This window comes from Lissotriton helveticus, chromosome 1_1 (genome assembly GCF_964261635.1).
Source record: "Lissotriton helveticus chromosome 1_1, aLisHel1.1, whole genome shotgun sequence".
Lineage (NCBI taxonomy): Eukaryota > Metazoa > Chordata > Amphibia > Caudata > Salamandridae > Lissotriton > Lissotriton helveticus.
In genome coordinates this window covers 2,085,743,966-2,085,769,066 of record NC_136057.1, presented here as the reverse complement: position 1 = coordinate 2,085,769,066, position 25,101 = coordinate 2,085,743,966, and the positions used below count along the sequence as shown (strand labels likewise).

General features: G+C 46.0%; 1 protein-coding gene across 1 annotated transcript in view; it reads right to left on the bottom strand.

Moving 5' to 3' along the window:
- MCOLN2 (mucolipin TRP cation channel 2) overlaps positions 1–25,101 on the bottom strand; it is a 566,096-nt gene that overhangs the window by 52,414 nt on the left and 488,581 nt on the right. The window contains exons 11-12 of the mRNA XM_078645573.1: positions 17,865–17,987; positions 15,049–15,255 (exon numbers count right to left, since the gene is read on the bottom strand). Coding sequence (XP_078501699.1) covers positions 15,049–15,255; positions 17,865–17,987 — 330 coding nt within the window. The remainder of the gene's footprint in view (positions 1–15,048; positions 15,256–17,864; positions 17,988–25,101) is intronic.

Genomic DNA, 25,101 nt, shown 5'->3' with positions numbered 1-25,101 from the left:
GTGCAGGTGGGGGCCAAACACTTGCCTCCAATAGTCACTTTAAAGGCCTGCCATAGGACCCCTGCGGAAGCAACTGTACCTGTATTAGTAGAGAAAAAACTCACTGCTTCTCTGATTACGTCCCAATAAGCCTGGTCCAGCAATGCACACACCTGGAATTGCCACTGCAGTAGCGAGGCCACATATGCACACCTTCTCATCATAGCCACCAAGGGGACATGATCGGATAGCTTATGATTGAGATATCGCATTGCCCCAAAGTCTGCAGCCTGCCCTGAGTGCAGCAACATGTAATCTATCCTAGAGAAGGTGCCATGTGAAGGTGAATAAAAGGAGTAGCCTCTGGTCTGACCTTTCAGCAACCACCACAGTTCTATTAAATTCAGAGTATCCATACTCTCCAGCAGAGCACCACAAGTCTGAAGCTATCTAGTGCTGAGCATAGCATACAATTACAGTCCCCCATCCAGATAATATCAATATGCCCATAAGGTGTCAACATGAGGGTCAGCCCCACGAAAAAGTTTGGTGTATCTATATTCGGCGCATACGATGTGAGGAGTACCATGGGGTACCTCAAATCTTTCCTACCACTCACACATAGTGACCATCCACTACCTTCAGTTCTGTGTCTACATGCAGCGGGGCACTATTATCCACCCACATCAGCACTCCTCTGACGATGTAAAGCACGCATACCACAATCTACCTCTCCATTTGTGCCACCTTTGTCACCTGTAACATGATTATTTAGGCTCACTGCCTATGGGCATGAGACCAAATCCTCACATGCTTAACTGGGTTCTGGATCCCCCATAACATTTCATGATAAGTTTACCACCTTCATGTGCACATGTAAGAAACAACTCTGTTGACATATATCACTAGTTCTGCCAGTAGGTTCTCCACTGATAGCAACCACTCCAATGCTGGTCTCCCAATGGCATCCGCACTCCCTGGCCCACAAGCCATCCCTTACAAATGTCTTAGTCCCCGCATGAGGCCCGGCACATCCACCCCTCAATGTTTCACTAATATGAGGCCCATGCTGTCATGCGGAAAACCAACAAACACTGGCGCATCAGCAGCTCCAATGCCCGTACCGGGAGTCCGGCCCCACCAAACCACAACAAGCTGGTGGGTGTGCAATCCTTAACAAGAGTCGAGGAAAAATATTGCCAGTAGTGGGAAGGAGGTCGCCACTTAACCGCTGCCCTTAAGGCCAGTTGTTATCAGCTGATGCAGAGGAAGTAGCCAGGAAACCTGCATCAGTTTTTTACAGCTAGAGTTCGGTATTGCATGTGCTGAAGAAATCATCTCCCCAGTGGGAGAGGATTCTACCATGCATCTTGAAGCAGCCGTTAGTTTATGACACAATTCCGAAAATGGGTCGTTATCGGATCCATCAAAAGGTTCATGTCCACAGGAACAGGCAATTGCAGAGCCACGAAAACAGCCAGTGACCATTCGAAGGGACACCAAAGGCAGTGAAAATGGGTTGTACGCAGGTGAAACCAGGCGGGTCAGAATGACAATGACCAGTCAATATTCAGTTCCTGGAGAAAAGGGTCTCCATAGAGTCATTTTATAGGCACACGGCATAGCTAGACTGGTGGTAGCTCAAGTACCGATGGGCTTCAAAACAAAGACCATTGCGGAGTAGCAAAATTATAACAAAAATGCAGCAAGTGAGGACTAACACCAAGGGTATGCCTTCAAACACACTGGAAATTAATACATTTATAAATGCTGGTATAACTCCAAAATTCTTTGGTAAGGTTCTGACCAACACAAAAAGATTATGGACGGAATGCTGAGTATTGTTAAACATTAACCCCCAGTAACAGATCTGGGTTAAATCTATCGTTTTTCTGCTTACCATGCCACCCCAGTTTGGACACAGCCATATGCAAACAAGTCTTGACCCTACTCCCCATGGGAACAGTCCAGTCCGAACTGCCTTGGCAGGTCCTTCCTGGACTGGAAAACAAGCATCCCGGGACTGGTTACAGTGTATCAACCCTCATCAGCCAGGCTAGCCTGAATCCAGTGGCATAGCGAGCACGGTACCAGTGTCTGGGTACACCAGTGCCACCTAGGGCAACTATACCAACACAAAAAGGTGGACGAAATGCTGAACATTGTCAAACATTGACCCTCTAATTATAGATCGGAATTAAATCCATCGTTTTATGCTCACTATAACACCCTTGGTGCTGACCAATAACAGTTCTACTTACATTTAAAAAAGCGCACTATTCCAGCAGTATTGAAAGCATTAAATATTCAGTGGACTAGCTCGCCGAAGTGTACTGGATGACTGGTATACAGCAAGGACTGTATTTCACTGGATGTCCTTGCAACATGCAGTTCAAAAGTTTCTTGGGCAGATGTTAATGCCACATCTTTTGGAAACTAGAAGGCTTTGAGTCGGCATAGCTTGTTAACATCTGCTTTCAAGTTGGAATGGAAGCCCACAATGAAGCATCCAAGACCGTAAGCATAGGGGAGAAAAGCACACTATTTCAGCAGGCCCCTATCTGGGACACTGATAAAATATACGAGATCCCAGCCTTCATGTTGCAACAATCTTGGTCGCTTAACTTTAACCCCTTGCGTGCGCACGTCCGCCAACGGCCGTGACGAGCACTACCTCTGTAGTGCTGCGCACATTAGTTGGCCGACGCGGTCCCGCCCACTCAATAGAACTCCAGCACCGTGGCAGACTTTGCGCCACAGTTAAGGAGTTAAATAGCTTCCACTGGAAAGGACAGAGATGAGGGGGGAGAATTGAATGAGCTGGTATTCCTTTTAGATAACTGGCCAAATTTGTTACTGAAGCATTACATGCGCCGTGAATGGTAACGTGTTTACAAGCAAGAGACCACCAGAAAAGACATATTCCTTTACTTAAGAAATAACTCTTTCTTAGCCCTCTCACATCGATAAGAGAATTGGAGTGACCATAGCTCACGAATAGAGCTACACCTCAGGGCTTCATATCTAGCCACCAGGAAAGGTTTCATGCAAGCGGTTAACTGGAATGTTGAAATTAGCAAAGATATTACGCCATGTATAAGCCAGACTGCAAAGGGTGTTTCTATTGTGAATGGAAGCAGTTCTAACTTTAAGATATAACCTTGTGTAAGTGGCGTCTTTTTTGGCCATGAGTCATTGTTTGCATGTCAGATTGAAATGCAGAAATAGCTATGTAGAATTAGTTAACACCATGGCAAGCTGCCACTTTGGTGAACCTGAGGTGTTCAGCTAAACTGCATGATAGATCTAAGCTGACTTTGCCCATGATACAAAGAAGACATGTCACAGTGCATATTATCAATATCCGACAACACAATGCTGTTCTAGTTGTAAATGCGAGAAGACAATATATTAATAATATCAACAACAGCAAGTACTTTATCCAAATTATCTTGATCAATTCATCATAAACGCGCAGTAGTTTCCATTTCTAATAATTTCATTATAGGTGGCATGAATAAATCTTACTGAACACAGAATCTTGGGACCCAATAGAAAATCAGAAAGGTCCAGGTCCATGTCTTCCGAGAGAAGAGAAAGATGTTTTAATTTCTAATTTCTAATTTAAAACATTTATAGAGCGCATCGTCCACCGTACGGTTTCTTGGCGCCAACGAGAGGTCCGAGTACTGAGACATAAAAGCCGTCAAATTACAGGGGTGAGCAGGTCTATACAGAAAAAGCCTGTTTAAACAGGAACGTTTTGAGGTCTCTTCGAAAAGAGACGTAGTGGGTGGCAGAACGTAGATGATCGGGCAGGGAGTTCCAAAAAGTGGGGGCCAAGGTAGAGAAATTGGCACCACCCCACTTTTTGCGCTTGAAACGTGGGATTTGGAGGAGAGACTTGGAGGAGGAACGAAGCTCTCTGGTGGGAACATATTCGCTTATCAGCGAAGAGATGAAGGCAGGGGCAGTGCCTTGCCGGGCCTGGAAGGTCATACAGGCGGTCTTGAAAAGGGAGCGTTCCCTGACAGGCAGCCAGTGGAGCTCCCTAAGGAGGGGTGAAGAATGATGGTAGCGTGGGAGACCGTAGATTAACCGCCTGGTTCTGCACCATCTGGAGCCTCCGCAAGCTGTATGCCGGGATGCCGTTGTAGAGGGCATTGGCATAATCCAGTCGCGAGATTATGATGATCAATTTGAGAGCCTGGGGGGAGAAGAAGCGGGAGACAGTACGGATTGTTCGGAGGGTGAGGAAGCAAGAGGAGACTACGGAACTGATTTGTGAGTGAAGGGTGAGGTGACTGTTCATTTTAACTCCCAGTGTTTTGACCGTGACTGAGGGGGTAGGGGCGGGACCAAAAGTGGAGGGCCAAAAGAGGGGGTTCCAGGGACTGGACGAACCACCAGTGAGAACCAACTCCGTCTTCTCCGGGTTCAATTTGAGGTGGTTGTGGTTCATCCAGTCCCTGATGAAAATCATAATGGACTGGAAGTTAGAAACAGAGAGAGAAGAGGAGGAAAGATCAAAGATGAGCTGGAGGTCATCTGCATAATTAAATACAGTGACCTCCAGCTGCTGAAGAGCGAAAATAAGCGGAAAGATGTAGAGATTGAATAGTAGGGGAGAAAGGGAAGAACCCTGGGGAACACCACAGGTGACGGGGAGTGAGGTGGTCGTGAAGTCTCCTAGCCGAACCGCCTGGGTACGGTCCCTCAGGAAGGAGGAAAGCCAAACCAGGGCTGTGCCCCGGATTCCAGCCGCCCTGACACGGGACAAGAGGATGTTGCGGTCCACCGTGTCAAAAGCGGCGGACTGCAAACTGTGTGGAATGTTCTAGTCATTGTTAGCACAATTTCCCCACTTAGTAGGTGGTGACAATACCTGAATGCTGAGAATATGAATAAAGGGGGGTCGGGTCTGCTTGCCTTAAACCCCAGTGTTGAATATAAAAAATGAACACAACAACCATTTAGGTCCAATGGCCACAATGATCACCAGTTTAGACCTGAAGGTGTTGAATTAAATGTGCCATTCTGTACGTGCTATTGAGCTGTTGTGAGTATGTGTAAAATGTTGCCAATTCGCAAATCGGGGAATAGAAGGAATGTTAGGTGCATTCATGTCTTTAATTTTGCCAGTCCTAAACAATAATGCCTTTCCCCTGTGCAAGTGGCCGCTTTTTAAGAAGAGCCATCTGCTCTGCAGTCAGGATTTTTTCAGTGGGTTCAAAACGCATTTTCGCACTGGAATATAAATGTGATTTATATACAATCGGCAACTGTTTCACCTTTGTTAAAGGTGACATGGGTAAAAACAATGGCACACGCAAGGTTAAGGATGACAAGGCTTGTAGTGTTGGTGATCTGAGTCTGTATATTCTGATGTCCAATGTGAACTTGGAAAAAGCAGGATTAAATATTTCATATAATGATGTGTTGTACACAATCAGGAATGTAGGTTCTGCAAAATTAAAGAATTCTAACAAGGGTTGCAGTTAAAGAAGAATATTAGGAGACTGCAGCAGAGCACACTTCTCAAGGACGTTTGGTGCAAGTATTTTGCCTTCATGTGTAAGCTCAATCTGAAAACAGGAAATGCTGTATTAGAGGTCTTAAAGTTGAACTTATAGTCATAGCAAGTGAATCCCATTATTATGTGATCCACCCTGCCCAAATGTGTGTTTAACTCATCATCCGTCAGGTAGATATCCTCTACCTAGGAGAATGAGTCTGGGTTAATATTGTAGAACTGACACTATGCAGGCAGGGAACAGTCCGGGACTGTTGTCATAACCCAGAGCGAGACAGGTTAAGCAACGCTGAAAGCAGAGTGCGAGAAGGCTGTACAATCTCTGCTTTCAGATGCTATATTTTAGCAGAAAAAAAAACATTGGATATCTCCAAGGATGTTTTGTATTTAAGGTCTATATTATTTATAAGTGCAGTATTTTGTATTGCAAATGTTCGTGTATGACTGTTTAAATGTCTGCAGTCTAAGACTATGCAATATGATTATTATTTTGGGAGACACAGGGCTCAATTACTCCACGGTGCTCCAACTGGGAGAGTGTTTATCTAGCAGGTGCTTTGGGTACTTTGTTTGCACTTGTGGGCAGGACCTTATGGGTATTATATGATAAGGAGAGTCCTTAACCCAGCTGACATGATTATGATATTAAGCTGGGACTAGTGCAAGAGCCTATCCAGCTGCAAAGGCTTGTTCGACTTCGTCAAGGACAAGCGTAGAAAAAGAAGGAAGTATGACATCTTGTGGGGATGTTCGAACAAGCTGCGGAGGCCAATCAAACTCCTCTAAAAGAATGTCATATGATAAAGTTTCATTTTCCTAAACTATTATCCTAATGGTGAGCAGTAGGTCACCCTTAAGTGTATGCCCAAATTATACAATCTGTCTGGAAGCACTACACGCCTCTCTGGGTTTCAACTGTAACTAAGTTAACAGTTGCTGTTGAAACTCCGGGAGTGTCTGGCACACTAGTGACCTCTGCAGCGCTGTCGAGGAGAGACACTGCTCTACTCCTGTTCAGGGAGAGGTCTCAGCATTTGTGGCATATTTTGCCGTTACAGTCGCAACATTTCTTTTTGTGAAATTGGGGCTTTAATAGAGGAGGCTTTTATCTTCAATTCAGACTAGCATTGCAAGTCCCTCGTCAGGTTCACATACTCTTCCTGTCTGCAGCTAGAACGCCCTCCTCTCTCATATTGCTAGTTTTTCAAGTCCTGAAAGGAAAGAGTATCAGAAATCGAATGCCTTTCCGGTGTCTTCATTTGTGTGCGATCACGCAAATTATAGTGTCTATCAGAGGACTCTGGAGGCGGAGATCCCCCTAAAGATTTAGGTTTCTCTTTAGGTTTAGGTTAGTCCCATCTTTTTTTTAACAAACTCTGGGTTCAGATAGTCAGAATTGTAGTCTGAAGTAGGTTTGGCAAGTTGCAGTTTGTAGGGTCTGGCTTCCAAATTATTGTGTCCTAAAGAAGTATAGCCATCCGCAATAATTATAGGTAGCTCACGTTCCCAGACGATCTGTGCAGCTTCCGTGAGCCACTGGCATATAGCCAGAAAAGCTGGTTCACTTTTAAAGTTAGCCAGAATCACTGCGGACATCAATGGGAACATTCCCCATTAGTTGCATCCACAAATACAGGGCAGCAGCTGCCCAGTGTTCATTCTGTATTTTTTTTTAACACCTCCGGCAAGATTGACATAGACAGAGTACCATGTTTTATGGTACAAACAGCGGCACAGTCCCCTCTTATGGGCACCATTCCATGGAGTAACAACATAGTCAAGATTCTGTGCTTGTCCTGTAGTTCCGTAAGGGGAACCACAGCTTAAATTTCGTTGACTTTTTGGGTGATCCAAAATGAAATTTCTTTACGATTCGTGGGAATTTTGCTCATAATCGAATGAACAATCACAGGAAATATTTTTGGCACGGCAAGCAACTGAGCTTGCCCTGCCAGGCCAGGTCGTGCTGGGACAGCCAGGAAGGTGCGCAAAACATTGAGTTAAACATCTATATAGTATAACTAGACCAATGTAGAATGCTTGCAGCTTATTAACATTGAGACCCTGTACGTTAGGGAATGGTGTGTAATCCACTAATGCCGGCCAGGTGGCCCTTCATTACTAAGGGGACCCAGGAGTACTGGTTCAAGTACATGTATAAGGGAATCTCAGAACCAATTTTTATGTTCCCAATGTGAAAGTGGAATTTCCAAGAGATCGTATGCTCTGTATTGTTGTGGTGGGTTAACATTAGTGCATTCATGAAATGTGTTTGCGTTAGCATCCACAGCCGGAAAATTGACCCAAGAGTAAAAGACTTCTAAAAGGTAGCCATCATGGCCTTCAACCACAAAAAGTCACCCCACATTAGTAAGCCATGAATAGCTACATATGCAGAAACTGTAGGTCTGCAATAGGGATTGGATGGGGCTGCGCCAGGACTTAGACAGTAATGGAAACAAAGTGCGAACACAAATATGTGTAATCCTTTTAATGGTTCAAGCTTGAACTACTAACAGGAAAAATGTGCTGCTTCCTAAAAATACAGTGGAAGATATATCCCTAACACCACAAAAGTCTCAGGTGAATGGTGTGAAGGTACTATACGCACACAAAAGCACTACTCAGGAGACCCGTTAACTTAGTTAAAGACCATCTCTGGTGGCGCCATGTTGCAGTAATCCTGTATGGAAACTGTGCTGTGCTGTAGGAGAAGATTATGTCAGAGTATAGGAACTGAGTCACTCTATCACATCAGTACCTGTAGGCCCAAATCTAACTAGATCACAGTGCCTCACCTAAACTCCTAACCTTCCAGAGTGACAGGTGATTTTGCCAAACCTAGAATATGAACCTATAATCCTAAAGGGTACTGTGGAAACAGAGCATCACCTTTCGTTCTCACTCATACATATCCATAGTAAATATAAATGAGACACAAAGGAAGTTACAATAGGTTTATTGAAACTATCGTAATCTATTTTGAAGCAGGTGTGCTGTGATTAGAAAACAAATACAACAAAGGAAAGTAATCAACATTACTAACAGACTGTTCACAATGAACAGCCCGACCACGACAACTAGTACACCTATCTAAGCCTTCCCTCATTATGTGATCATAGGGATATATTTGTGATCTCTTGGATTAGCACCGAACCCCATGCCTGGCATGTACAGTTAGGTGGTATGCATCATAGCTGTAAACTCAGTTTACGCAAGGCTGTTGCCTCCATTACAAGACTGCGGTACAAAAGGGGGTGGTGATGGACGGAGCATCTGAATCAATCAAACACTCACACCCAGTCAAAAAATCTGGGTTTAATCCATCACCGTTCTTTAGCCCACTCTGCCACCCCAGTTCAGACACGGCTATATGCAAATCAGTCTGACACTGTGCCTCATGGGAACAGTCCAGCCCGAACTGCCAAGCCATGTCTTCCCTGGACCGGAAACAAGCTTCCGAGGACCGGTTTCTGGTATTCCAGCCTTCTTCAGCCCGGCTTGCTTGAATCCAGTGGCAAAGTGAGCAAGGGACTCACGTCTGAGCATACCCTGCCACACTTATGGCGGCCAAAAGCGGTACAAAAGGGGGTGGTGATGGATGGAGCATCTAAATCAATCAAACACTCACACCCAGTCAAAAGATCTGGGTTTAATCCATCACCGTTCTTTAGCCCACTCTGCCACCCCAGTTCAGACACGGCTATATGCAAATCAGTCTGACCCTGTGCCTCATGGGAACAGTCCAGCCCGAACTGCCAAGCCATGTCTTCCCTGGACCGGAAACAAGCTTCCGAGGACCGGTTTCTGGCATTACAGCCGTCTTCAGCCGGGTTGCTTGAATCCAGTGGCAAAGTGAGCAAGGGACTCACGTCTGACCATACCCTGCCACACTTATGGTGGCCAAAAGTGGTACAAAAGGGGGTGGTGATGGACGGAGCATCTGAATCAAACACTCACACCCAGTCAAAAGAACTGGGTTTAATCCATCACCGTTCTTTAGCCCACTCTGCCACCCCAGTTCAGACACGGCTATATGCAAATCAGTCTGACCCTGTGCCTCATGGGAACAGTCCAGCCCGAACTGCCAAGCCATGTCTTCCCTGGACCGGAAACAAGCTTGGAGGACCGGTTTCTGGCATTCCAGCCGTCTTCGACCCGGCTTGCTTGAATCCAGTGGCAAAGTGAGCAAGGGACTCACGTCTGAGCATACCCTGCCACACTTATGGCGGCCAAAAGCGGTACAAAAGGGGGTGGTGATGGACGGAGCATCTGAAACAATCAAACACTCACACCCAGTCAAAAGATCTGGGTTTAATCCATCACCGTTCTTTAGCCCACTCTGCCACCCCAGTTCAGACATGGCTATATGCAAATCAGTCTGACCCTGTGCCTCATGGGAACAGTCCACCCGAACTGCCAAGCCATGTCTTCCCTGGACCGGAAACAAGCTTCCGAAGACCGGTTTCTTGCATTCCAGCCGTCTTCAGCTCGGCTTGCTTGAATCCAGTGGCAAAGTGAGCAAGTGACTCACGTCTGAGCATACCCTGCCACACTTATGGCGGCCAAAAGCGGTACAGTGAGTCCCTTGCTCACTTTGCCACTGGATTCAAGCAAGCTGGGCTGAAGACGGCTGTAATGCCAGAAACCGGTCCTCGGAAGCTTGTTTCTGGTCCAGGGAAGGCATGGCTTGGCAGTTCGGGCTGGACTGTTCCCATGAGGCACAGGGTCAGACTGATTTGCATATAGCCATGTCTGAACTGGGGTGGCAGAGTGGGCTAAAGAACGGTGATGGATCAAACCCAGATCCAATGACTGGGTGTGAGTGTTTGATTGGTTCAGATGCTCTGTCCATCACCACCCCCATTTGTACTGCTTTGGCCGCCATAAGTGTGGCAGGGTATGCTCAGACGTGAGTCCCTTGCCCACTTTGCCACTGGATTCAAGCAAGCCGGGCTGAAGACGGCTGTAATGCCAGAAACCGGTCCTCAGAAGCTTGTTTCCGGTCCAGGGAAGGCATGGCTTGGCAGTTCGGGCTGGACTGTTCCCATGAGGCACAGGGTCAGACTGATTTGCATATAGCCATGTCTGAACTGGGGTGGCAGAGTGGGCTAAAGAACGGTGATGGATCAAACCCAGATCCAATGACTGGGTGTGAGTGTTTGATTGGTTCAGATGCTCCGTCCATCACCACCCCCTTTTGTACCTCCATTACAAGACTGGTCTCTCTGTTGGATTTCACCTCCAAGGTGTTGAGACACAGTTTATATTAGAAAAAGTGCTGTGTTAAAAAAAAAACCTGCAGCTGTGCTACTGTGTCATGATTAAAAACATTAGGAGTTGTTACTGACCAGGCACAGAAAAACACTATACTATGTAGTTTGACCTTGTACAAAATGTTCAGACTGAATGCCATATAATAAATAATATGCACAGTGTCTCTCTAAAATATGTCACAAAACAAGTGTATTGTGTTTGGCCATGCCAAGCAAATGCAGTGTAAAGCTGCTAATATGAGTAACGAAGGGAGAACCAAAGTAGTCCCAGAAGTGGAAATACAATAACATGTATATACATATGCACAACACAAGTAACTAGAATTTAACAGTTGATAAAAATGGTCTTGTTCTAAAAATCGCAGCATAAGTAGTAACCCTTTTCATATGCATGATTTAAGCATCATGATGTTCTAAACATATTTTAACAAACATAATATAATCCACATTTGTAGAAGTAATAGAGGCCACATTAGAATTTTCTTCAATAACATCAGTTTGTATTGTTTAACGCAATCTACTAAATTGAATATCCTCCAAAGGGGTAAGGAGTAGGTCAGAGAATTGGGCAAAATTGATGGTGTCAGATTTTCAACATATGCAAAATTCTTTATGCGTAAATGTAATGCAAATGGACATTTGCACTTTTTCTGAACTTTCTTCCACTTCCACAGTATGTGGGGATGTTCCTTGATATGTTCACTCTGGCAATGCTCTTATTTTTGCTTAGTGGGTATGGGGGGGAAGTGTGTGTGTGTGTTTTCAGGGTGCAAAGCACATGCAAGTAGTAGGGGGATGCTCACAAAATTATGGATTTGTGGGCTTCAAACAACATTTTCCGATAAGACAACAAAATCCCGCGCACACAGATTCAGTATAAACAAGTAGAGTATTACTATATGTAAGTTAAAGAAACAAAAAGTCCAACGTTGATTCTTTGAGTTTATGATGTGTAACTCCTTTTATTGGATCGAAACACCAATGGTAATTGACAGCCAGCCGACACGTGTTTCGTTATAGGTCTGTACAATCATAGACGCTATAACTCTTCAGGGCTCAATTACTTGTGGTATCCAATTCCTGGGTAGAATCACCCTCGCTGTGAACGGCGTCCCCGACCCGGAAGTCACTTCCGGGTCACGTACCCATGTGGTGAATCGGGAAACAAATACTTTCTCCTAATCTACGTTTGACGGAATGTCACATTTGTGCTGAAATCTGGCGTCCTCTTTTTTACCTTGTGCCTTGATATTTACGGAGTCATTATATCGTCTTCAACTTACTAATAGGTTACCCTGCCGGGTTGGAAGTATCACCGGACTAGGGCCCTTAAAGACAAAGATCCAGTAATTGAGCCCTGAAGAGTTATAGCGTCTATGATTGTACAGACCTATAACGAAACACGTGTCGGCTGGCTGTCAATTACCATTGGTGTTTCAATCCAATAAAAGGAGTTACACATCATAAACTCAAAGAATCAACGTTGGACTTTTTGTTTCTTTAACTTACATATAGTAATACTCTACTTGTTTATACTGAATCTGTGTGCGCGGGATTTTGTTGTCTTAATTCTCAGATGTGAATGTTCTCATCTGAAATTGAGGGGTTGTTTGGGTCTCCCCTCCCTGCCAGCACCAGTTAATGCTGTCCTTTTCATTTTATATGCACGCTAATATTGTTTGAGCGCCATTACTTCCCGTATACTTAATACCCTTCCTTCTGTTGTATATAAACATTTTCCGATAAGTCCAGCCAGACATACCCACAACCATAGATAATGCAAAACTGGCAACTGCTATTATTCTACCATACTGATGAAAGTTCAAGTGCACACTTTGCACACTTAAAATGCCATGATTTCCAGTTTTGTGACTCAATACTGCAAATTTACATGCACAAAGCTGCCATTTTGTCTGCCCAAGTTTATCTTAGATATACACATTCTTTATGAATCAAGTACAGCGTAGAGCAGAGCAGGAATTTAATCTTAGGTGTGGAGGATGCAAAGAGAGTTTTGCAGCAGATAGACTGACTCACTGATCTTTGCTACAGACCTATTAAGTGTTAGTTAAAAAGATATCAGCCATGCATAAAATGGACCAAAAACGTGCAAACCAAGAACAATCATTCATCAACTTCAAGTCATGCTTTTCTATTCTGGATGATGCTCAGTTTGGTTAGAGGCTGATAAACGTATGAGTGAAGGCTAATAGTCCTTGAGCACACTTCACCATACCATCTGCTAGGGTAGGCACAAAGTAGATGTACCCCTGCGGTGAACAGAGCTGCTTTGCACTTCTCCTAGATTAAGCCTGAAGGTTGCTCTCCATAGCTACCACTGAGAGAGCTTTCTATGGTTATCTAAACCCATAAAATCACCATAAGAGTCGCCTGGGTCAGTGCAGGGTGCTACACTTACACTGCTACTCGGCGTCTCGCAGACGAGCTACAAAAATAGATTATTTTGAAGTTCAGACATCAGATGGTGAAGTTGGGACTTCAGATCTATTGTAGATTCACTAAATGTTTCTCAACTATAAGCAGTAGAGCTATATATCATCTAGTGCACACCTGTGGACTGTAGTCAGTATCAAAGCCATCTCTTTCATATACAGCTGCTCAGCTTGTAAAAGGAGCTAGGAAATCTGAACTCATCAATCCCATTCCAAGCAACCTATGATGGCTACTCCTTTTGGCATGGTCTACTTTAAAATGGCATAAACCATCCAAAAAGCCACCCATTTTAGCATCCCAGCTATCTTAACAATAAACTTTGTCTAATAGGGAGGCAAACAGATTCCAGAAGTACATTTTCTTTCTCATGGAAAGTCCAAAAGCAAAACAAATTCAAGACAAAGAAACACTTCAGTCTGCCCGCCACCCTAACGGTGCTGGGACTGACCGCCTGTGGTGCGGCGGTCCCGCCCAGACGATTAGGATGCCGCGGTGGCATTCTCCATTCCCAGCATTGTCATGCACAAGGTGACAGGCACCGCAAGGTACCATAGGTACCCCACATGTGCACCACCCACCCACCAGATTCCCTGGGGGCCCATAATGGGACACCTTAAGAGAACTCCACATGCTTCCGCCCCCATACTAATATGGCTGGCAGTTTCTATCAGACACCGCCCCCATATTAAACCCTTTTCCGCCCAGTCGACTTGTCGACCGGGCGGGAAAGCGGTTGACGGTCTTCCTGTCTGCCACGGTACCCCCCGCCATACTAATGTGGTGGGGAGTAAATGGGTTGCAGGTGGGGAAGGGTGTAGGGCGGATCGCCACCGCTTTGCGGGTGGTGGCGTTACGCCCTACATCCTAATGACCCCCTAAGTCTCTGGAACCAACTACAGCAGTGGTTCATAACCTGTGGACCAATGGTCAAAGGGTCTGTGAATGTTTAAAAAATTAAAAAGTTAGCAGATTAACAAAGTTTATACACATCAAAAAGCTAAATTTAAAACTTTGAAGTGTTCTGTAAATGTGAAGGAATTTGAAATTGGAGGCAAAAATTAAGTTAGTACCCTTAACTTGATTTGTAGGAACAGTTCAAGTATAGTGAACAGTTCAAGTATAGTGGACAATTAAAGCACAAGTATGCACTGACAAACAGAGCATACATTAGGAGGGGGAAAAAGTAACGTGCTACAGTCTATCATAATACATTGTTGTTTAAAAATAATTCCACATTTTTTAAAGTTCCAAGCTTCCAATTAAAAGGTTCATTTTTGTGTATATTTGTCTGTATATTAAACAAGTTTTCATAATTAATGTATTTGTTTTAATTTGTACTTGTTTCCGTAATTGGACTATGTCCCAACACTAACACGCTGTGCTTCAGAATATCTACTTAAATCTTACTTTTACTCTCCCTTATTTTCGCCTAACTTTACTCTATAGTACTTGTCTATGTGAAGAGTCCTCAGCCCTTGTGCATATGTCAGAGATATGCATATTGTAAATAAAAGTAAAAGTTACATGTGGCCATGCGAGAATTTCCATGAATTAATGTAAGGTGATAGAGTTAATGTATCCATTGATAAGTGTTAATTAACCTGAGAATATTTGTGTATGTGTAGTGCTGTGTAACAAATGTGCACATTAACATCCTTAAGGCACACAATCGAGCCTAGACGAGATACATTTTGAGCCCTTTCTAATCATCTCACCAAGAATATTTCACACTGCACAACACATCCTAAATACTAAAAAAAATACATTTTATTAGAATAAAATCTCCCACACAAGAGAAGTGCTTACCTTAATGGTTTCGTAGGAGTCCGTGATAAGTGCAATAAACAGACTGAGAATCATGTAGATAAAAAGACTAATGAAAGAAAACAAATATAATCGGCTGAACAGCCAAACCAAGGTACTTTTTTGTTGAATTTGGGCAAACGTGGCAAACATATCATCTCCATTAACCAAAGAAAATAAACATTCTGCTACAGTGTTCAGATCTTCAAACTAAAAAGAAAAGGAACAAAATAAAGCATTAACATAGTAAAGACAGAATGAAGAAAAGTTACTTATAAATCAAACAGGGATATCAGTGCTAAATATAGTGTAGTTGATTGCAGTTGATAACAGTCTATTTTTTCATCATGTGACTGACACAGAGCAGGAGAAAGAAAGGTAGGTAGAATAGAGTAGGAAGAGGAAGATATGAAAGCAGTAGCACAGGAAATGAGGGAAGGAAAAAGAACCTGGAAGAGTGTGATAGAGACATGAAACATAGGTGGGAAAAGAAAGACATTAGTTTAAAACAAAGTTACACAGCTTTGGGACTTTGCAACCCCACCATTTCGATAGTGTTGTTGATGGGCTCCTAAAAAAACTTTAGGTTCAGCACTTATTTTATTTATTTATATTTAAATGCAGCATTGAGGGGTTTGTTTTGGTACGTAATGTAAATCTCAACTTCATTTACGAAATACATGAAAAACTAAAGTAATGTGCAATCTTTCCAAAGAAATTATTTGATAGCTATTAGGACAAAACTCTACACAGCTTCCGAAAGCACTGATGCTCTTCAAATGTTAATATACGGGTGTAGTTTCTGCCCCTCACTGAGCACGACTTTCAAAAACTTGAACTCTGTCAGATTCCAGGACACTGGGCTATTTCATCTTTTTATATAGCCTCCCATCTTTTTTGTTTCCTTATATTTTGGGGTCCTGACCTCAATGTTCAATTATTTTAATACATTATTGCTGCTCTATGTGCTTTTGCGCTCAGTTTAGTTATTTTCATACTATTGTTTTTACTTCTTCCCCTTTCATTTATGTACTTTTACTCTCTGAATAGCTGCCAAGACAGTGGAAGAATATCCAATTTGCTTTGTTTCTTCTGCTCCTAGAATTTCTTTGGTACCCTGTAGACTGGTTCCATGATAAAGGCTTCACCCACTTGCTGATGGTGCATGCATAGGTGGGGATGTATACCTCTACTACCATGGTTAGGGTGGATGTGTGTAATTGACCTCTACTCTTTCTTTCCATGCATTTTGTGGTTTATTTGCATTTCATAGATTTTCCTTATTCCAACTGAAGTTTATGAGTAGCTGCCAGAGGAATGGAAGGATTTTGGCTTAATGATCTGCTTAAAGATCAACATCCAATAAAAAACAGGTACGTCCAGTATTATGTTGAGAATTTAAAGCTTGTTTTTGTTTTGTTAAGCAAGTAGAACCAATATAAACATTGGTTGACAAAACTCTACACTACAGTTTGCTATATAAGTGTTCCTTAGTTGTTGCCTCATGGAAAATATTAATTGCATCTTAATTTCCGCGGAGAACATATCGAAATCTCTTAAACCTTAACAGCAGAAACGAATATGGCTAGGTTACTGCAGTAATCTGTAAAGAATTTGCTTACTGCGCACTTAACATGTGTTCAAGGTAAGGCGTTGAAGATCCTGCACGCCTTCCTCTCCAACAGGACTCAGACGGTGGCACTGGGGGATTTTGAATCACGCCCCTTTACGCTTCCTTGTGGAGTGCCCCAGGGCTCCTCCTTGAGCCCGACCCTTTTTAATGTCTATGTTTCCACGCTAGCCCCGATAATTCGAACTTTCGGTTTCAACCTTACAGCTTAAGCGGATGACACGCAGATAGTGATGTGTCTGCTGCCGGGGACATAGATAGCACTGCGGATAGGTTCAAAGGCTGCATGCGAGAAGTGGGTGTTTGGATGGCTCAAAACTGTCTTAAGTTAAACTCCTCAAAGACAGAAGTACTACTCTTTGGCTCCAAAGATAACTTCTGGTCCCCAAGATGGTGGCCTGAAGAAATGAGAACTCTGCCCGCCCCAGTGACTAAGGTGAAAAATCTCGGCATTTTGGTGGATGACTCATTATCTTTTAAACCTCAGATCAATGCTCTGGTCTCATCCACGCATTTTCTCCTTAAAACAATTAGGAAAATTCTCCCATTTTTGGAGCAAGAGCATAGAAAAACAGTGGTCACCGGTCTAATTCTATCTCGGCTAGATTACTGTAACAGCCTTATGCTGAACGCCCAAGTCGGCGTACTAAATAGACTCCAGATCCTACAGAATGCAGCCGCACGCCTGATAACAGATACACCTAAGTTCGCATCGGTGGCTCAGGGCCTGGCAAAACTTTACTGGTTGCCAGTGCGGAAACAAATTACTTTCAAGGCGCTCTGTGTGGTCTTTAAAGCAGTGCACGATCAGGGCCTTAGATGCATGAAGGAATTATTTTTCTGGTACAAGCCGGCAAGATCCCTCAGATCTGGGCAGCAGGCATTGGTATCAGTCCCCAGAGTCAAGAAAGCAAGATGGGGAGGCAGGAGCTTTTCCTTAGGCGCAGCAGTAGCCTGGAACAAGCTACCCCTCTACATTAGACAATTGCCCGATCTGTTATCCTTCAGAAAAGCACTGAAGACTTGGCTCTTCACTCATTAAAGCTCTTTACCCACACACACCAGTTTAATCTGTTAGCGCCAGGACACCTCCGGGTAACAGTGCGCTCTAGAAATGTAAAAAATAAATAAATAAATTGACATTCTCAGTAACATTTAAGATCTGGTTTGAGACCAAAAACGAACATACTTTTTCATGATAAGGGCCCAGAACAATCCATCCGCAGAATGTGTAACCAAGGTAGATCATACCAGCGCAGCAACAGAATCTCAAGACTTTGGGAAACGATGCTTGCATTGTTAAAATGAGTACCTGTGAGAGAAGAGTGACACATTAAATACACTTTAAAAATGTGTTTGGTGTCAAAATAAACGTTTGTTTACAGTTATGTGCCAAGATGCATATGAATGCTACTCAGGTACGATGCTCCGTAACTGACGCAGAAGTAAAATTATTTGCTTTGTTCACTTGTAAAGCAACAATAACATTTTCTCTATGTATTGTTTCAATTTGGTATCTAACATATACGCATCTGTGCACGATTAAATTCCTTCCGTCTCATGTCTAAGAAAACCAACCTGAAAATTAAAAGAAAATTGTTTCAACTGGAGAAGCAAACATAAGAAACCATACCAAAAAGGTGAGATTTATCATACAATAGAACAATATTCTCTAAGCGGTTGAAGTATTTTATACCCAAATTTCGTTTTTAAAAAGGACTTACAATAAACCTGCAAAGTTAGCCTAAGCAATATTTATAGAGCTGATTTTATATCGGTTATAGCTTTTTTTTAGCTAAACTTCAGGGAAGTCCAGCTCACTACCTCGTTTTATTAGAACCAGTGCAGTTCATAATTAGACATGACATGATGTTACTAAACACGGTGAGTTTCACAAATTAAAGGAAATGTTTAAGGGAGTGCCGGATGGCTGGAGTGTAACAAGCCAACACTATCATACACAAAACGTAATAGAAAGCTCTACCAGTAGCAGATGACATGTTATCAACCGTAGTGAAACGGAGCCCCAAAGAGCACTGGAAGAGATTTTCACATGCACATTGCATTACACAACTTCAACTAACTGAAGGTGAGCCTTAATTCAGTCTTACCAGTTGAACATAGAGACTGGATGCCAGCTACTTACAAAAGTGTGCCACATACAGTAAACACAACCAAATATAACAAGCATTTGCAATGCAATAGGTCTCGCAGTTGTTAGAGTTTGAGCCATTGGCATTGTAAATGGCAATGTCTTTTATTTATGTGTTGGTTTTTAAAACGTTAAATAAAAGGCATGTCTTTTATTTACGTTTTAAAAACCAACACATAAATAAAAGGTAGTGCCATTTACAATGCCAATGGCTCAAACTCTAACAACTGCGAGACCTATTGCATTGCAAATGCTTGTGATGATTCTGTGTTTGTTCTGTAACGCTCAGGGCCAAGTGCGTTGGGCCAAGACTTTCTTCAGACAAGAGGCACAATGTTTAATTGCAGTGGCTGTCTGCAGCCACTGCGTACACGGGCCCGGTCACTTTATTGAAAAATACCATATTTGCGCAGGTATGATGTCTTTATTTTAAGGTTCCCCATGTCGCCACGCCCATCCGCGAAAACAAATGAGAAACGTGCAGCGGGTGCCGCTCCCTAAGAGGGCCCTTCTGCTCGCACAAAATGCAATGCATATTTATTGTGCTGAAATGTCTTTACACATCAGGATGCCAAAATATTTATACAGACAGATGTGATTACTGATGCCAACATTGGTAAACCAAAATCAGCTGGAGGGGTAGGAAGGACGCCCCTGGGGACAGCAAACTAATTCCTTTCAGTGACCGCGCTGATGAGCAATCCAGCAGCCGAGAGGAGGAAAATCTTCGGGGATGTAAATGAACCCCTCCTGGTGGCAGAGAGCGCAGCTCGCCACGGCAACGCGGCAGCAGACCTCGGAGACACGGTGGCCACCGCGAGCCCCGGAGGAGTGGCACCTTCCGTCAGCGCGCGAGCAGCTCCGAGCCACCGAGGAATACAGCTTAGGCAGTCAGGAAGCAGCTGGTGCTGCCAGACATTTGAAGGAAAAAAACACAGCCCGGGGGCTCGGGAGAGGCAGGAGGGATACTCTCTCGGAGAGCTTTTCATTACGCAGGGTCATAGCCGAGGAAACTGGTATGTGACAATCAGGGCAGCCACAATTGACAGACAGATGCAATTAGCAGTCTCTCTGATGTGAAACTGCATTAGCACGGCGCTCTATAAACCGTGATAGCTCTTGTTGGTTTTAATGCATTGTATTCAATAGAAGGGACGAATCCTGCGCAGATAAGTATACCTGAGCGTAGGGTTTTGCTGCTATATGTACCAGTCGAGGAGAGAAATGCTAACTGATTGAAACAAGAATTACCTTTCAAGTTATATTGGCAAACAACTCTGATGAAGGTTGTGTCCCCAAATAAATTATCACCGACGACAGGCTCGGGATTCCAGAGGAAACGCTGTGCCCGCCTCCCTGCTCGGGGCCGCGCTGCCATTGGCGGACCCCTGAGGCAGGAAGCCAGGCAACGGGAGAGAAGACGTGGGCCAGGCCAGAAGAAAGAAGGAAGTCCCGCCTGCTGCTGGGCTATGATTGGCTGCCCGGCGGGATGGAGCAAAGAAGCCGAGTCCTCCCGCGGCCCGGGGCTCCCGTGAGCTAGGGAGAGCCCCGGGGCCGCCCCAGAGAAGAGAAATCCTGCGTAGCCGGTGAGTGGGGTCCGGTGCTGGTGTGTGTGTGTGTGTGTGTGTATGTATGCGAATGTATGCGATGGCGGCGGAGGAAGGGGGGTCTTTGTATGTGTGCGTGCGTGTGTGTAGGTGCGCTGGTGTGTGTGTGTGGGGGGTGTCTGTGTGTGCGTGTAGGTGCGCTAGTGTGTGTGTAGGTGCGGCGGCGACGGGGGGGGGGTGTGTGTGTGCCTATGTATGCGTGTGGCTGTGTATGTGTGTGGCTGTGATGTGAGTGTGGGTGCGCGTGCACGCAGTGTAATCCAGCCGAAGAGAAGCGCGTGGCAGTTTCTTGTCCTTCATTCCCCCGAGTCAGCTAGCTATAAGTCTCCACCTGGACGCATCCTTCGGAAGCGAATTCCAGGCTCGACCTAAAAATAAATTAAATCACTAACCATAGCTGCCAACTTTGAGATTTAGTTACACATTGGTTTAAAAGAAGCATTCCGCTCTAAGTGCTTAACTATTTTCAGCATTTCACTGAGTTTATGATGATATACTCGCTGGGTTTAAGCTGTTAATGAGCGCTCATTTAAGGTAAAGTTACACAAAATGTTTGCTATTCAAACAGAATGTTGTTTCCAGAATATTGTGTTACCATATGAACATTATCAAAATAGTGAGGACCGAGGTTGCAACAAGATAGAATTCTATGTCAGGACCGGAGGCTTCGGATTATGCTTATTCTTCCTTCGCTTTATTACAAATAGAAAAACACAGCAGCCTTAGAAAAGCTCAAAATCCATGTCCAAACTGCAGGAAAACTTGGAAACAAACAGCTTTTAAAGTTTGTAAATCCAGGACAAACTACAGCTCCCATGAGCCTTCCAACATTAGTCCTTCTATTATGTCCAGTCCAGGTACTAAAGCCAGTCCCCTCTCATCCTTCTTCCTCTTTCTTCGCTGCTCACGCAGCAGTCAGTTAAGTGTTTTTCCCTATTTCTTGATTTGGGGCCTGGGGCGATGTATTTCCCTTCGGCAGTTCGACGGGGTGTGTTGGGCTCTGTTGACGATTCTTGTGTCATTTCCCTCCCTACAGAGCCCTGTCGCGGGAGCGCTCTCGCTCCTTTCGCGACGTTTGCCCCAGCGGCGGTGCGGTGATTGAGGCGCCCGCCAGAGGGCGCTCGGTCGTCTCGCCTGCTCCTCGGCGCGCTTCCCTTCCTGCTGGGGGGCCGCGCTGAGGAGCCGGTCGGGCTCAGAGCTTTGCCCTCTCCACCCCCTCTACGCCCGGTGCTCCGGGTCTGTATCTGGCCCTGTCTTCATATCACTGACGCCCTACGGGGTCTGTATTGGCGGCTTAGACCGCGGTTACGCCGGTAGGCGAGTGCACGTTTATTTACTTATTTCTGTGTGGTGCAACGCGCATTTGGGGTGGGTAGGCCCGGTCCCTGTGTGGAGGGCCAGCGCGTTGGGGGGGGTTTCGTGCAGCCCTACCTTGCCAGGTTATTGGCCCAAAACGTAATTGCAGTCTAAGTGGTCTGCCCATATTCTGGTTGTTTAACACCCTCTGTCAGGGGGGTACGGTTCACAGGGCTGTTTTTGCTATAGGTTGCCCTTCCCTGCTTTGCAGCCATGGAACAAGATGGTTATTTTGATGTTTATTTTGATGTTTATTTTGATGTTTATTTATTTATTTATTATTTTGATGGTTATTTATCTGTCTCCCATTTACAAGATGGTTATTTGTTTATCTCAGATTTACGAGATGTGAAATTTTAGCAAGCAGTCAACAGCTTCACATGCGAGATGGTTATTTGTTTATCTACTATTTGCAGGATGAGAGATTTTCTCAAGCGGTCAACAGCTGCATATGTCGCTGTGCGACTGAGGTGGTGGGTCCCATGGAGGATCGCCTGTCTGCGCGCATTGTCGGGAATGCGCCGAACTGGTCCCCCTGCGCCACTCTCGGGCCCTGAGCCTGCAGCGGGTTTGGAGACCGCACCCCCCGTCCCCAGGGCCGGTCTCCCCTGACACGGTGACGCTGGGGAGTCAGTGCGCTCTTGGCGCCCTCGAGCTTGACCGCTGCGTTACCCCGAGACGGGTCCGGCATGTTGGTCCCGGGTGAGAATGGACATCCGCGGCCCGCCGCCTGGGCACCGGTGGACACGGTGGTGTGGTCCATGGCAGGTCGCCTGCGTAAGACTTTGGAGGGTAGGTGGCTCTGACGCCAGTGTTCAGCGCAAGATGGCCACCTTCCTCGCGAAAGGATATTGACCGCTCCTGCCGGTCGTGCTATGACAAATTGGCGCGGTTGGGTCGCAACGGGGATCCTCAACATGGCGGAGGAGGCGTACGCCAATGGCACGGTTGTTTCCCCGGAGTTTGTCTAACTGGGCTCAGAGAGTGATCCTTTTTTGGGGAACGCTACCTGCTCCCTGCCCACCGAACGGCGGAGGTCTTTGCTTATTAAGCTGGACCCGAGGTTATGTGCTTTGGCTTCTTTGGAAGCGGGGTCGGTGGCGCAGGGCGGCCCCTTGGGGAGCCTTTCCTTAATGTACTCGGCCAAGCAGGGCAGCAAGCCTCCGGTAGGGGGCGAGGCTCCGGCTGGGGCCGGTACCGGACCTCAGCGAACTTCGGTAATTTTTTACCCCACGAGAGGCCACCGCTTAAGCGGTCGAGGATACCGCTAGACCCCTGGACCCAACAATTCCCACGGTAAGTGTCCTGTCTTCAAACCGGTTTCTCATGAAGGGCAGGTTAGCGGCCTTTTTGCGAGGAGTGGGCGTCGCTTACGGCAGGCGCCTGGGTTTGCAAGCCGTGAGGGGTTTCCGCGTAGTCTTCTACGACCAGCCTTTTTCAGACTTCAGCCCGCGGCCGATAGTGTTTTCCGAGCCCGGCGCGCGCTTGATAGACGGGGAGGTCTCGGAGTTACTCTGGAAAGGGGCCATCCGCCTATCAACGCGGCATCCCGATGGGTTTTTTCTCAGCAATATCTTCTTAGTGGACAAGACGGATGGCGGCGTACGTCCGGTGTTCCACCTCAAAGGGTTCAGCGGTTGGTTGATCTACCGACGCTTCAGGATGGAGGGACTTCATCTCCTTCGGGATGTATTCCTCCCACGGAATTGGGTGGTGCGCCTGGCTCTGGCGGACGCCTATTTGGTGGGGCCCATCCATCCTCCACATTGGCGTTCCTTCAGTTTTGCTGGAACTGTGTGTTCGAGTTCACCTCCCTTCCCTTCGGTTTTTTTTTTCTCGGCCCTTAGTGCTTCACGATGGAGTTCCTGCGGGGACAAGGTATTCGGATGATCACTTACCTTACCGACATCCTTTTGATGGCCCAGTGTCCAATGTCCTTGGCTGGTCACCTTCAGCAAGCGGTTCTGCTTCTCCACAGGCGGGGTTTTCGTCATCAACGAATCCACGTCGTTTCTGGTTCCGTGTCAGGACATTACGTCCCTAAGTTGTTGTCATAGACTCAGTCGGGGCCTCTCTCAGTCTTCCCTCGAGGGAGATAGCCCGGATCAAACATACGTTACGGCGGAAGGTTTCGAAGGATCGGACTTCTGTCATCCGCCATTCAGGCGTTTTTCCCAGGACCGTTGCACTACAGAGCGCTCCAGCGCCTCCAAGCCCGACACCTCCGAAGGGACATGTCCTACGACCAGATGCGCCCTCTCGGAGGACGTGACGGCGGAGGTGTCTTGGTGGTTCTCACATATGGCGGCTAGGAGTGGCCGGGCGACCTTCGGGTCGGTCCCGGTCCTAGTGATGGGATCCGATGCCGGCAGGTCAGGTTGGGGTACCCGCTGCGGGGAGTTCTCCACAGGCAGCGCATGGGCCTTCGACGAACAAAGGCTACATGTAAACTGTTTGGGGCTCTTAGCAGGGTCTTTTGCGATCCGAGGTTGAGCCAAGTATTCAGTGATGTCATGCGTCCTCTTGGTAATGGACAACGTCTCGGTGGTCCGGTACGTCGATCACCTGGGTGGACCTCGCTCCCGAGCTCTGGCGGATTTGGCAAGGGGGTTCTGGGACTATTGCCTTGCACGTCACATATCGGTGGCGGCAGTCTCCTTGCCGGGCCGAGCCACTCAGGTGACGGACTGGCTCTCCCGCTGCCTAAAGGATGCCAGTCGGCGGATGCTGGACGTCCCAGTTTTTTCCAATGGCTGAGTACCCGGTGGGGTCCGTTTTCGGTGGCTCTGTTTGCGTCCTGGCTGTGCCACCAACTCCCAAGATTTTCAGTTGGAGACCGGACCCTCTGGCAGTAACCATGGATGCTTTCCTCCAGGATTGGAGTCGGGAGACGCCCTTTGCGCTCCCTCCGTTCTCAATGGTGGTGAGGACGGCGGCCCAGGTTCGCCGTCAGGAGGTAGAGATGGTGTTGATTACGCCGCTCTGGCAGTCTCATGTCTGGTTTGACGATTTTCTGGACTTTTTCTTGGGATTTTTCCAATCCTACCTCCCCTGTTTTCCTCATCTCTTGCTCAATCCGGAATCGGGAGCCACATCCCGCCGTCATTCAGGGCTCTCTCTCCGCCTCATGGCATGGAGACTTTCCGGAGACGTTGGTCGTTCCCGGGCCTTTTGGGTTCGGCTGAGAGCCCGCTATCCAAAGCCTGAGCCGACAGTACGGCGAATCGATACAAACCCGCTTAGCTTAAGTGGCGGCGTTGGTGTATTCGAAGGGACTTGGATCCCGTGGTCGCAGACCTCGTTTCCATCTT